This window comes from Caretta caretta, chromosome 20, assembly GCF_965140235.1.
Source record: "Caretta caretta isolate rCarCar2 chromosome 20, rCarCar1.hap1, whole genome shotgun sequence".
Lineage (NCBI taxonomy): Eukaryota > Metazoa > Chordata > Testudines > Cheloniidae > Caretta > Caretta caretta.
Window position 1 is genome coordinate 23,721,523 of NC_134225.1, and position 14,587 is coordinate 23,736,109.

The window sequence follows — 14,587 nt, forward strand, 5'->3', positions numbered from 1 at the left end:
TTGGACGCCTGGGCCAGACCAGGAGGGTGACGGGAATTCCCCTGGGCTCCCACAGCAAAGGGCGCCGGGAGTACCAGCTCCCATTGCAAAGCACCTGGGACGGTGTCACCCTCATGCCATCTCCATTGTGGCTGATTCATTCCCACATGCTCCCAGGCTCAGCCCCAGCCGAGGGACTGATGCCAGACAGCCGGGTTAGACTCCGCAGCGGGCACATGCAGAGCGAGGAGCAGGAAGCACCAGCCCAGTGTCCCTGTCACGGGGTCCCCGGGCGATGCTCTGGAACTGCTCCCTACGAAGCCAGGCAGGACTCTGGGGAGTCTCCTCTCTGGGAGCAGCCTGTCTGCAGGACACACAGCTCACCCGGCTTCCACCTTCCTGGGTCTGACCTCGGAGCCTTCAGCCTCCTCTGCCCCTCCGTGCGCTTCCCACAGCCAGTCCGCCCAGGTGGGGTCCTGGGGAAGCCAGAGGGTCCTGCCCCCCGACTCCGCAGTCAGACGTGACTCTCAGCCAGCCAGGAAAACAGAAGGTTTATTAGACGACAGGGACATGGTCTAACACAGAGCTTGTAGGTGCAGAGAACAGGACCCCTCAGCTGGGTCCCTCTTGGGGGCCAGGAGGCCAGAGCCCCAACTGGGCCTCCCTCCATTTCCCCAGCCAGCTCCAAACTGAAACTCTCCAGCCCCCGCTCCTCTGGCCTTTGTCTCTTTCCCGGCCCAGGAGGCCACCTGATCCCTTTGTTCTCCAGCCCCTTCAGCTGGCACCTTGGCAGGGGGGGCCCAGGCCATCAGGAGACAGGGTGTCGGCCATTCTCTTTGCAGACAGCATCACACTGGCCCTCTAGGGCTCTGGGACAATCACACCCCCTTATCCCACCACCTGGATACTTAAGAAATGCCTAGGGGAAACTGAGGCACCCACAAAGTAGTCAGAGAAAACATTATGAACATTCCCACTTCGTCACAGTCCCGTCTCCATCAGTGTCAGAAGTTGTATGGAGCTCTGCAGGAGGCAGCGATGGGATAATCTGCCCTCAGGGAAAACCCCTCCTGACCCCCAGTAGTTATACCCTGAAGCAGGAAGATTTCTAGCCTTCCAGAACACCTGCTTGTTTAGTGGATAGTCTCTGTATCGTATGAATGTCCAACCCTTTTGTGAACGCTGCTGAGCTCTGTGTCAGTGACACCTTGTGGCAGAGAGTTCCACTGGCCAACAGAAAATGTGTTTCCTTCTCACTACCGTTGAACTTGCCACTTCCTTGTTTCACTGAGCGTCCCTTTGCTATGAAATAGGGAGACCAGAAGATCCAGCTGAGCCTTGCCCTGGAAGACGACTCTATTGTACGGGGTTGGCCCATGCTGAGAGCAGCCCAGCGTTTATTCCTACAGCGTTTATTTGCATCACCATTACAGCAGCCTTCAGCGGTCCACCATGCTAGGCGCAGCGCGAGACCATCCCTTCCCGTCTGAGCATTCAATGGGCGTGGCAGGGGGCAGGCACAGAGAGTGGAAGTGATGGGCCCCAGGTCACCCAGCAGACAAGAAACCCAGGTCTCCTGTCCCCTGAGTGCTTTCCCTGGGCAAGACCAGCCTGGGATGAGAGCCAGGAGGAGTGGGGGGGGAGAAGGGGGCGCCATGTTCCCCATGAAGCAGGGGCAGCCCTTGCATGGAGCTCTGATGAGCATATGACTCCCCAGCTCTGCCGGGCTGCCTGGCTTTCCCCTCTCAGCTTGGGTCCCTGCTTGCCCTCCGATGCGGGCTGGGAACGGCTGCTTTTCACCCGTGTCTCGTTGTCCTGGACCCCAGCCCACGGGCTTTGCTGCTACAAGCTAGAAATCCAAATACATCAGTAGCCAAGGGCTGCAGGTGCTTCGGTTGGGCTGGGCTGGCCTTGGGATGCCGCCCTGAGGCCTGGTTCTCGAGACAGAGGCAGTTTGCGGGTAGGACTCCGCCACCTCTCCGGGCCGCTGCTGTGCTTGCTGTCCGGTGCCAACCCCTTGTCTGTATGCAGGCAGCAGGCGCTGGGAGCTGTCCCAGTGCAACCCGGCGTCCACGTGGCTGGTTTGCCGCTCTGCTGATCCCTTTCGAGTGCCAATGCTTAGACCCTGGGGCCCGATTCCCCCGCACCCGTGCAGAGCAGGAGTGGAACGGGATTGTTCTGTGCCCACTCTGTGCTGGCAGGAAGCGCTGCCCCCGTGCAGAGCCAGAGGGAATCAGGCCGTTTTCCTTAAAACTCCCCCAGTCCCCTGGCGTCTCCCAGGCTGCGCGTCCCCCAGTTAACCTGTGTGTGTGATGAGCCAGCGTGGTGCTGGGCTGGAAAGTGGGAGAGCTGGGTTCTAGGCCTGACACTTCACTCTCTGGGCCTCTTTCCCCTCCCACCTGATGCCTGCTTAGGCTGTGAGCCCTGTGGGGCTGGGGCTGTCCCTCGCTCTCCATCCATGCAGCACCTCGTGCAATGGGGGACCCAGTCGTGGCTGGGCCCATGCAGCACTTGGCACAGTTGGGGCCCTGATCTCAGCTGGGGTCTGGGCAGCGCCCGGCATAATGGGGCCCTGATCTCGGTCGGGGTCTGGGCAGCGCCCGGCGCGACGGGGCCCTGGTCTCGGCCGGGGTCTGGGCAGCACCCGGCGCGACGGGGCCCTGATCTCAGCTGGGGTCTGGGCAGTGCCCGGCGCGACGGGGCCCTGATCTCAGTCGGAGTCTGGGCAGCGCCTGGCATGACGGGACCCTGATCTCGGTCGGGGTCTGGGCAGCACCTGATGTGACAGGGCCCTGATCTCAGCTGGGGTCTGGGCAGCGCCTGGCGCGACGGGGCCCTGATCTCAGCTGGGGTCTGGGCAGCACCTGATGTGACGGGGCCCTGATCTCAGCTGGGGTCTGGGCAGCGCCTGGCGCGACGGGGCCCTGATCTCAGCTGGGGTCTGGGCAGCACCTGATGTGACGGGGCCCTGATCTCAGCTGGGGTCTGGGCAGCGCCTGGCGCGACGGGGTCCTGATCTCAGCTGGGGTCTGGGCAGCACCTGATGTGACGGGGCCCTGATCTCAGCTGGGGTCTGGGCAGCGCCCGGCGTGACGGGGCCCTGATCTCGGTCGGGGTCTGGGCAGCGCCCGGCGCGACGGGGCCCTGATCTCGGTCGGGGTCTGGGCAGCGCCCGGCGCGACGGGGCCCTGATCTCGGTCGGGGTCTGGGCAGCGCCCGGCGCGACGGGGCCCTGATCTCGGTTGGGGTCTGGGCAGCGCCCGGCGCGACGGGGCCCTGATCTCAGCTGGGGTCTGGGCAGCGCCCGGCGCGACGGGGCCCTGATCTCGGTCGGGGTCTGGGCAGCGCCCGGCACAGCGGGGCTCCAGTCTCTGCGTAATAGTGTAATAACCAGGGTAGGCAGGACTCAGCCGCTTTCCCCCAGCCCTGCTCGGGCTCGCTGGCTACCGGCGTTGCACAGGGACAGTGGGTGGGGGGGAGTGTCAAATGAAGGCTGTTGTATACAAGGCGGCCTGGTTGTGGGCTGCGCTGACCCCTGGCAATATGAGCGGGTGATAGATGGGGGCTTGGGGGCGGTTCTGCTCCCTTGTGAGGCAGGGCAGAGCTGGTGTCTCCATTGCACAGACAGGGACTGAGGCACAGAGGGGCTAACTGACTTGCCCCAGGTCACACAGGGAGCCTGTGGCAGAGCAGGGGCTTAAAGCCAGGGCCCCCAAGGCCTGGGGGCATGCCCTGACCATTGCACCCTGTCCTCTCGGCTCAGACCCTGCCACTCCCTCACCGGGGCAGGCGGTGAGGAGCTGTGCCCAAGGCAGTGGAAGTCGGGCACAAGGCTCCAGGGGTGGATGAATTCTCGCGAAGCAAAGTGATATTTGCATGTCGGATTTTCAGCCCAAGCTTGCTGGTGTTTTTTGGAGGCTTCGTGCATTGCCTGTTGAGGCTCCTGGGCCTGCTCCCTTCTGAGCTGCGCTTTTAGGGTTTGATTTCGCCAGGCAGAACAAAATCTGGGACCCAGCTCTCAGCCGGGTCAGTGACGATGGAGAGGGACCCGGACTGGAATTACGCCCGTGTGAACCCAGTTACTCCAGATCTACACTGGATTAACTGAGATCAGGCTTGGGGCTACAACCCCCCAGAAGGTCACTGCTTTGCTTGGATGTGAATCCCAGGGGTCCAGATCAACTGTGGGAGGGCGAGGAGCCTTGTAAAGACGTCAGACTTCGCTGGCCAGAATCGACACTGCCCCCTCGAAGGCACCGGGGCTGCAGTAATTTACACCCGCTGAAGCGGGGGGCTGACTCGAGCCCGTTCCTGTCTAGCTCTGGCCTGGGATTGGGGGTCCTCGTGGAGATGCGGGGGTGCCTTTCCCCCCAAAGTCACACTGCTTTAGCAGAAATCGGGGTTTAAAGGGATTCAGTGCTAGAGACACACGCAGTTCTTTGCTGCCGGTGTCTGGTGAGGGATGAAGACAGGGACAGGAGCAGCATCTGCCTGGCTCAGGGAGGCACCTACCGGCTGGCTGTCGGTAGGGGACGTTCTCAAAGCACTGCACAGCCCGGACAGGAGGCTGCCGAGTGTGGAGGGGTCTCTGTCACTGCAGTCCGAGCCCCCTCCCATGCACCCTGCTCTGCCCCCCACTGATCCCTGCCCCCCTTTCCTCCGTCCCTGCATTGCAGCGGTTGGGCAGGTTTCTCTCCTGTAACCATTCTCTCTGCCCTGCCGCAGGCTGTGGGAAGCTGACGGGTGTCAGTAACCCCATCACCATCCGGGCGTCGGGATCCCGGTTCGGCTCGTGGATGACCGACACCATGGCTCCCAGCGCTGACAGCAGGGTGAGTGCCGAGGGCTTGTGCTGGCGTGTGAGTGCTGGGCTGGGGCGGGAGGAGTCCGGGGGCTGCCTCGCCTTCCCATGGCTCCTCTCCTCTTGCAATCCAGCCACCTAGCTTGCATCACTCTGCAAAGCCTCAGATGGCTGCAGGCCAAGGCTTCCAGGGTTGTTTTGGGTGCACAAGTGGAGGAAGGGGTCTGATCTCCAGCCCCCAAGAAGGCCGCAGCACCCGCAGTCGGGACCGGATCTCTCCACTCCCAGCAGCTCCGGATGTGTCACTCAAGGCAGGGTTTTCCCCGGAGCTCAGCATCCAGCGTGGCTCTGCTGTGCTGGGTGCTTCCGACAATCTGGCCACTTACTCAGGTGCCTAAAGCAGCGGTTCTCAAACTCCTGTACGGTGAACCCTTTCACACAGCCAGCCTGTGTGTGCGACCCCGCTTATGAATTAAAAGCACCTTTTTTTTAATTTAACTCTATTATAAATGCTGGAGGTGGAGGCTGACAGCTCGTGACCCCCTGAGGGGTCACAACCCCCAGTTTGAAAACCCTGGCCTAAAGGATTGTTGGCCCCAATCCTGGACAAGGAGCCCTTGTGAAAATTCCAGCCCCCCTCTGTGTATTTACGTGCCCAGGGCCAGTCCAGCATTTAATCCAGGCATCGGGAAACACGCACCCCTTACAAAACGCCTGTAACCGTGGGCAGAGGAGACGGAGCCCGGCGGGGTGGGAGTGATGCTCAGACAGCTCTGAAATCAGGCATTTCTCTCACGATGCCGCTTTAGCTCTTAAAACGGCGTCATGCGCTCGCTCTGCAGAAAGAGCAAAACCATGTGTGATGTAGCAGAGTAATGGGGGGTGGGGAGAGCTAAGAAAACGCAGTGAAACACCCGCAAAGGTGCAGCGTCTTCATTCCGCAGAGCTCAGCTTCTCGGCACAGCGAGCCCAGCAGAGCTCGGGAGAGGCAATTACTATTGCAGAGAAGTCCCGGTCCCCGTGAGAGACAGCAGCCCGTTTCTGCAACCATGCACTCCAGCTTTTCTGCCAGGCGTGCTAGGGCCGCACGCTGGAGGATATTAACAATTTGGAGCAGAAGCAGAGGATCCTGTTTCTAATTCCACAGCTCTCTCATTAATTGTCTTTCTGTTGCACATCCTGTAACCAGTGTCGGGTGCCCCCTAGCAGCATGTCACACGTGCGTAGCCGGAGAGTGAGCCTGGTGCCTGGAGTAACCTCTGGCCACACGTTGGTACAAAGGGGGTTAGACCCTCAGCTGGCATAACCTGGCATGACTCCCCTGGCTTCACCTTGCCCTGGCTTCGGGGCTGGGAACAACCGGGAGCAGGTCTTGGGAGTTGGGATAAAGCGGACTAGGAAGGGGATGGGGGCAGGGAAGCATGCTGCACGCACCACGGAGATGGTGTCTTGAAGCCTAAAGATATCCTAGGCCTTGTCGACTTGGAAAGTGGAGCCAGACTAATGCCAATGGCTGCAGCTCATGCTGTGGGTTACTTCCGTGCAGGCGCACGCGTGGCCGTGTGCAGGGGGAATTGGGGCCTTATTTCTCTGTGTGTCCGTCAATACACAAACTGGACCTTGGTTGTATGAAGCTGGGGAAGCCCCTGCTGGCCGTGCAGGCCCGTAGCCAGGGCCTTGTGAACGCAGCCAGAGCCAAGCTGGAGCCGGCTGACCTAGAGCCGGCTGCGGGGGGCGGGGTTCTATGGGGCTGTGCTTTGTGTCACGCATCCGCTTGTGATGGAACCTGCCACGGATGCAGGATGCGGGGGGAAGTTACCCAAGAGGGGCGCAAGGTTCTGTGCGTGTCCCAGAGTCCTCTGTGCCGGAGGTGGTGCACCCGGCCCCATGTCCTGGGGAGCTGGCGTTTTGCAGAGGGTGTTTGCCCTCCGTTCCATGCGACGGTGCTTCACTGCCCTGGCCCCTCCAGGCGAGACACTCTCAGCCCGGGCTGTTTGTGTAGGGATTGTGCCAGCTGGGGCAGAAGGCCAGCCCTGCACGCCCGCCCCCTGCTACGCACAGCCCCACCCTGTGCCCCAGAGCAGAGCAGAGCAGAGGCTGTGTCCAGGCAGCTGCGGGACTGCACTAGACCAGGCCCTCCGGACTCAAGTCAGTGGCGGATTCTTGCCGAGCTGGTGCAGTGTTACATTGCTGCCCACGCGTGGGCGCTGCTCCCCGCCCCTGCTCATCACATTTTTAGTGTTAATCAGTGAGCCTTGGAGCCCAGAGCCTCCGGGCTTGGAGGAGTCCTCGGTGACCCCCACCAGCTCCAAAGGCCATAAGCTGTCAAAGAGAGGGACTGAACCTACTGCTTCAGGAAGTGAAACGGGGAGCCAGGACTCCTGGGTTCTATTCCTGTATCGAGGGAGGGGGGGAAGGAAGCCAGGACTCCTGGGCTCCGGCCCTGACTTGGGGAGCGGGTTTAGAGCAAGAAACTCTTGGATTCTGTTCCCAGCACTTGGGCAAGTCACTTTTCTCTGGGCCTCAGGACAAGCATCGTTCCTTTGTTGCCCTGTGTCGGCAGCGCCCGGCACGTCAGAGCCCAGTGCTGGCGTTACGACGGGGTGACCCCAAGAATTGCGCAGTGGGTGAGTCGCAGACAGCACCCACACAAAGCAGCGCGAAGGCACACCGGGCGTGGCTGTAACAAGTGGAGATGTAACCGATGCTGCTGATGGTTTGAATTAAGGAAGGAAGAGAGGCTTCCATGAGGCCAGAGCTCAGGCCCTCCATAGCTCTGGCGCTGCGTGGGAGCTTGGCCAGTGCTGGCGGCTCTGAGCAGCCTGGCTCATTAACAAGGGCTCAGGATGGATGGGAGAGCTGCGTGTCACTGCAAATGGCACATTTTGTGTATGGCTCGGGTGAGCGGCGGGGGCTGATGGATGGCCACTGGGATAAATTGGATTTCTAACATGCGACGAGGAAGGAGCCATTGATTCAGAAATCGGCCTTTTTGATGGTGGGGTTTGTGTTTTCAAACCAGATGGGCAGCAGCCTGGGGGCGTCCCAAAGGACCAAACCAGCCCCCAAGCCCCCGTGCCTATCCCCAGCATCCAGTGGGGATGGGCATCCTCTGTGCCTGGACTCCTCTGCCCTAAGAATAGGGCTCAGCCCAGCGCTGGCCCTGGGGGAGCCGGGCTGGCTGGGCCAGCGGGGGGTAAGTGGCATTTCCAGCCACAATGTAGAACTGTGCTAAGACTGGGGGCATGAGCGCACGGGGCTCTGTTCTCTCCTGCCCTGGCCGCCTCGTGTCGCCAGTCAGTACCCTGCTGGGAGGGGGGGGCACTTGCTTTCGTGCTGGGCCCTGCTCAGGGGTTGGGGGCTGGAGGGGCCTGGGCCCCAAACAGGGGTGAATTTCCCCAGGATCCGCCGCCCCGTCTAACCGCGCGGCTGTTCCCTCCCGCCCAGGTCTGGTACATGGACGGTTACTACAAGGGGCGCCGCGTGCTGGAGTTCCGCACCCTGAACGACTTCATCACGGGCCAGAACTTCGTGCAGCACCTGCTGCCGCACCCCTGGGCCGGGACGGGCCACGTGGTCTTCAACGGCTCCCTCTACTACAACAAGTACCAGAGCAACATCGTGGTGAAGTACCACTTCCGCTCGCGCAGCGTCCTGGTGCAACGCAGCCTCAACGGCGCCGGCTACAATAACACCTTCCCCTACTCCTGGGGGGGCTTCTCCGACATCGACTTCATGGTGGACGAGAACGGGCTGTGGGCGGTCTACACCACCAACCAGAACGCCGGCAACATCGTGGTGAGCAAGGTGGACCCGCAGACGCTGGAGATCCTGCGCAGCTGGGACACCGGCTACCCCAAGCGCAGCGCCGGCGAGTCCTTCATGATCTGCGGCACCCTCTACGTCACAAACTCCCACCTGGCCGGGGCCAAGGTCTATTTTGCCTACTACACAAACACCTCTAGCTACGAGTACACGGACATCCCGTTCCACAACCAGTACTCCCACATCTCCATGCTGGACTACAACCCGCGGGAGAGGGTGCTGTACACATGGAACAATGGCCACCAGGTCGTGTACAACGTCACGCTCTTCCACGTCATAAAGACTTCGGGCGAGTTGTGAAACCGCTGCCGGACTCGGTTCTTCGCTCTTTCGTTTTTTACACCTCGGGATCGACCGTTCTTTTCGTGAAGCAAAGCCAAGAGGTTCTTCTTTGCTGTTTTTCTCTTTCTTCCTGTGGTTCACATGACGCATGGATCTCGTCTGCTTTCGTTGGAGGCAAGGTCAATTCTTTTCTTTTCTTTTCTTTTGGGTGGCAAATAAAAATGATCTCTTTGACATTTGATGGAGCTTGTGCCTTTTCTTTCCGATTTTGGCCATGTCTCTCTGCCCCTGTGCAGGGGACACGGGTTTCTAATTCCTGTGGGGAATTCACCCCTGTAAATACAGAAATAGGTGAGAGTCGCACACAGAACAATGGCAAACATCAAAAAGTGCATTATACATCCAGCGCGTAGAAGCAGAGGGGTGAGAAATGTAAAGATTCGAGAGCCAGAGTTAAATGTTGAAATAACAGCCGTCATCACAGCTGAGCTCCGAAGCACCCAGCTAGAATAATGGTGAATGTTCAAAATGACAGAGATCAAATGTATACAGCTAAAATGACAAATGTTCAAAACGATACGTGCAAGTAAAATACTGGCAAGTGTTCGAAAGGACGGGTTTTAAAATGCAATACGGGTACACTGCTGGTCAGTGTGAAACCCTAGACGTGCGCGAACAGAACGAGCGCCTTGTTGGTATTGACTTAGTCCAGTGTCACCCAGAGCCCTTGCTGTGGTAGAGATTGTAACATGTCTCTTCTTTTGTGGTCGTTCGGTGCAGAGGAACCAGCACAATGGGGTCTGGCCCATGCCTGGGGCTTCCAGGCACTTCAGTAATACGCCTGATAGATGCCGTACTGCGTCTAGCCCAGTGGGGTCCTGCTCCAGGACTGGGGCTCCTCGGTGGTAACCCTGTACAGCTCATAACACACCCAGGGCATACGAGATGTCTGGGTCTCCGGCTGCCCCCCATGCATGTAACGTGTCTGCCTGCAGGTGGATTCTCTCGTCCTGCCCCACGTGAGAGTACACCTGGCCCAGTTCCAGCAGGTGCTGGCCAATGCCCTGCCCTCCCGGCTGCCCTCCCACGCTGTGCCAGATGCTGGTGCAGACATTTACCCCCACGCCCAGCAGGTGTGAGCTGCTGCCAGGCTGCTTTCATTGCCTCTTGCGCCCTCTGAGCGGGCACCGGCTGTCACGGAGTCCCCGGGCGATGCTCTGGACCTGCTCCCCACGAAGCCAGGCAGGACTCTGGGGAAGTCTCCTCTCTGGGAGCAGCCTGTCTGCAGGGGACACAGCTCACCCGGCTTCCACCTTCCTGGGTCTGACCTCGGAGCATTCAGCCTCCTCTGCCCCCCCTGCGCTTCCCCCAGCGAGTCCGCCCGGGCGGGGTTCTGGGGGGGCCAGAGGGTCCTGCCCCGCAACTCCGCAGTCAGACGTGACTCTCAGCCAGCCAGTAAAACAGAAGGTTTATTAGACAACAAGGACATGGTCTAACACAGAGCTTGTAGGTGCAGAGAACAGGACCCCTCAGCTGGGTCCATTTTGGGGGGCAGTGAGCCAGACAACCCCGTCTGCCCTTCACTCCATGTCCCAGCCAGCCCCAAACTGAAACTCCCTCCAGCCCCCGCTCCTCTGGGCTTTGTCCCTTTCCCCGAGCCAGGAGGTCACCTGATTCCTTTGTTCTCCAATCCTTTAGCTCTCACCTCGCAGGGGGGAAGGGCCCAGGCCATCAGTGGCCAGGAAAGAGGGTGTCGGCCATTCTCTGTGTCCAGACCCCTGCACACACCTGCCCTCTAGGGCTCTGCAAGGATCATACACCCTTACCCCACCCCCCTAGATACTTAAGAACTGCCTAGGGGAAACTGAGGCACCCCCACACTATTCAGAGGAAACATTAAGAACAGTCCCACTTCGTCACACTGGCGTCTGCACGAGCCCTGGGCAGCTGGCAGAAGGGAGCTGGGCTGCTGGAGTGCAATGGGGGAATGGCTGCAGCCCTGCGCCCTCCCCTGCTGAGCCATGGAGCTGGGGCCATGGCACTCTCAGCTGAGGCCTGGCATTACAGGACTGCCCGGCCCGGCACCTCACCTGCACCACGTCTTGTCAGGCGTGAGGCTGCGTGCTGTTCTAGGACCCAGCCTCTCGCTATGGGCCTCAGCCAAAGCCTCCCTGCAGGAGGGTGGAGCCTCCTGGGTCCCACACAAGGAGTCGCTGAGGCTGCTGGCAGGGCACAGGCTCAAGCTGCTCGCTTGGGTTGCCCTGCCTGCCCTGGAGTCTGTAAGCACCCTGTTGTCAAGGGGATTTGGGTCACATCTGCGCTCGGGGACGGGGCTGGTTCTCCCGGCATCCCAGTGCCTGCAGCGTTCCAGAGGCTCCAGGGCTAAGCTCTGTATCAGCCTCGTCTCACCTCCCTTGTTAGCCTGGGCACTGCCCCTGGCACTGGCTGAGAACGGCCCAGCCCCTGCAAAAGCCCCTGTGGGCTCAGCCTGGGCCCAGGGGGTCAGATGTCGCCTGCTGACACGGTCCCGGCTCGGTGCAGATGCTGACTCAGGGATGAGCCCCGCACCCCTTCCCGGTGCTCGGCGCACATGCCCTGCTGGCAAAAGGCTGCGCTGACAAACAAGGCATGCCAAGGCAAAAAGCAGGGGCTCGCCGAAGTGTCAGCCAAGCGGGCCAGTTGTTCCACGTTCCGCCTCGGGGGGAGCCAGGGGCTGCTCCGCACCAGCTAACCGAAACGTGTTAACCCTGCCGCTGTGCAGCCAAACACAGGGCGCTATGCATGGGGACTGGGTGCCCGACTCTGGCCTGCCCTGTGCAGGAGCTCAGACCAGCTCAGCGGCTGGTCTTGTACCCCGTGAAACAGGAAATTTCCCCAGTGACCAGGGGAAGGCAGGGCTGCTGGGAGAAGTGCGCAGAGAAATGCTCTGGTGCTGTGTGTAGGAGGTCGGGGTCCTGGGCAGCTCCCGGTGCGACAGAGCCCTGATCCCGGTTCCTGTATGTCTGGGCAGGGCCCTGCGCGAGGGGGCCCCCATCTCGGTCGCTGTGCGTCTGGGCAGGGCCTGGCGCGAGGGGGCCCCCATCTCGGTCGCTGTGTGTCTGGGCAGGGCCCTGCGCGACGGGGCCCCCATCTCGGTCGCTGTGCGTCTGGGCAGGGCCCTGTGCGAGGGGACCCCCATCCCGGTCGCTGTGTGTCTGGGCAGGGCCCTGCGCGAGGGGACCCCCATCTCGGTCGCTGTGCATCTGGGCAGCACCCGGCGCGACGGGGCCCCCATCTCGGTCGCTGTGTGTCTGGGCAGGGCCCTGCGCGATGGGGCCCCCATCTCGGTCGCTGTGCGTCTGGGCAGGGCCCGGCGCGATGGGGCCCCCATCCCGGTCGCTGTGTGTCTGGGCAGGGCCCGGCGCGATGGGGCCCCCATCTCGGTCGCTGTCTGTCTGGGCAGGGCCCTGTGTGAGGGGACCCCCATCCCGGTCGCTGTGTGTCTGGGCAGGGCTCTGCGCGAGGGGACCCCCATCTCGGTCGCTGTGCATCTGGGCAGCGCCTGGCGCGACGTGGCCCCCATCTCGGTCGCTGTGCGTCTGGGCAGGGCCTGGCGCGACGGGGCCCCCATCCCGGTCGCTGTGCGTCTGGGCAGGGCCCTGCGCGACGGGGCCCCCATCCCGGTCGCTGTGTGTCTGGGCAGGGCCCTGCGCGAGGGGACCCCCATCTCGGTCGCTGTGCATCTGGGCAGCGCCTGGCGCGACGTGGCCCCCATCTCGGTCGCTGTGCGTCTGGGCAGGGCCTGGCGCGACGGGGCCCCCATCCCGGTCGCTGTGTGTCTGGGCAGGGCCCGGCGCGATGGGGCCCCCATCCCGGTCGCTGTGCATCTGGGCAGCGCCTGGCGCGACGTGGCCCCCATCTCGGTCGCTGTGCGTCTGGGCAGGGCCTGGCGCGACGGGGCCCCCATCCCGGTCGCTGTGTGTCTGGGCAGGGCCCGGCGCAATGGGGCCCCCATCCCGGTCGCTGTGTGTCTGGGCAGGGCCCGGCGCGACGGGGCCCCCATCTCGGTCGCTGTGTGTCTGGGCAGGACCCGGTGTGATGGGGCCCCCATCTCGGTCGCTGTGCGTCTGGGCAGGGCCTGGCGCGACGGGGCTCCCATCTCGGTCGCTGTGTGTCTGGGCAGGGCCCTGCGCGATGGGGCCCCCATCTCGGTCGCTGTGCGTCTGGGCAGGGCCTGGCGCGACGGGCCCCCCATCTCGGTCGCTGTGTGTCTGGGCAGGGCCTGGCGCGACGGGCCCCCCATCTCGGTCGCTGTGTGTCTGGGCAGGGCCCGGTGCGATGGGGCCCCCATCTCGGTCGCTGTGTGTCTGGGCAGGGCCTGGCGCGACGGGCCCCCCATCTTGGTCGCTGTGTGTCTGGGCAGGGCCCGGTGCGATGGGGCCCCCATCTCGGTCGCTGTGTGTCTGGGCAGGGCCTGGCGCGACGGGGCCCCCATCTCGGTCGCTGTGTGTCTGGGCGGGGCCCGGCGTGACGTGGCCCCCATCTCGGTCGCTGTGTGTCTGGGCAGGGCCTGGCGTGACGGGGCCCCCATCTCGGTTGCTGTGCGTCTGGGCAGCGCCTGGCGCGACGGGGCTCTCGTCTCAGCTGGGGCCTCAAGGCTCCCTGGTAGTAAAATTGAGTCCAGCTCTGTTAAGGAGGACGCTGTGGGGTACTGGGCACTGTTGGAGCAGGATTATTTTTTCTTTTTAATTGATTTTGGTGAAGGGTGAGGTCTGCAGGAAACAGTTACCCAGGCTGTCAGGGACTCAGGGACAGCCAATGAATAAGGGGGATTTCAGGGCCCATCTCTGTGGGCGGGTGGCTCATTTCTGACTTGCTGCCTCCCCAGCCGAGTGACAGTCAAGGGGGATCCTCACGACAACAGACACTCACCGTCACACATCCACATCCACACCTGTTCCCATAGACACACCCGTGGCTGTCTGTGTGCACACATGCTGTCACACCTGCAAATGCACGCAGGCTCTCGCCCTCTCACACACACGCGTCTGCGTGCACATGCAGACACACTCGCATTCACACACACGTGCACACACTCATGCATGCACGTGCCCACCTATGCTCAGTGCACACATGCACATTTACACACTTTCCCAGGAGTCAAGTCTGAGACCGCCGCTGCTTCCCAGCCAGTCGTCCTGTTGTGGGGTGAGGAGTGAGGGCTGACTGGACTGCATGGGCCGGAGACAGTGTTATTACCTGGTGATAAATGCCCAGCCAGACCTTGCTGCTGCTACGCCTCAGCGACCCTGTCCTCCCCCGCCCCCTCGCCGTGCGTGGGCCTCTCTCCTTGGTGTTGAACCGTGAAGGAGACATTTGCTCGGGCTGCCAGCCCTGATGTTGCTAGTGGATTTCCGCTGGTACCAGAGAATCTCTCTGTGCGGAGGCAACACCCCCCTCTTATATCAGGGACGCACAGTGAGACTGTCCTGACCCATGCGCACCCCTGGCGTGGGAGCATGGCCATTAGCCAAAGACAAATGCAAGCCCCATAGCTGGGGCTCTGAGGGCTCTGAGGTTGCTCAGCTCTCAGGAAAACCAATGGGAGGATCTGGGCCTCAGCTGTCTCTATCCCACCCCCTTGCTGGCGTCCAAGGGAAAAAGCGGTGTGGGCCCGGGCTTCATTTGCATTTTTGTTACGCACCATTCCACTGTGAAATT

General features: G+C 61.8%; 1 protein-coding gene across 6 annotated transcripts in view; it reads left to right on the forward strand.

The window, feature by feature from the left end:
• The window catches only part of OLFM2 (olfactomedin 2), a 99,251-nt gene extending 90,125 nt beyond the window's left edge, over nt 1–9,126 (forward strand). For all 6 annotated transcript variants that reach the window (XM_048831466.2, XM_048831463.2, XM_075121739.1 and 3 more), the window contains 2 exons: nt 4,705–4,811; nt 8,228–9,126. In XM_048831466.2, the coding sequence (XP_048687423.1) occupies nt 4,705–4,811; nt 8,228–8,905 (785 nt within the window). In that variant the 3' untranslated portion in view covers nt 8,906–9,126. The remainder of the gene's footprint in view (nt 1–4,704; nt 4,812–8,227) is intronic.
• The last annotated feature ends 5,461 nt before the right edge of the window (nt 9,127–14,587 follow it).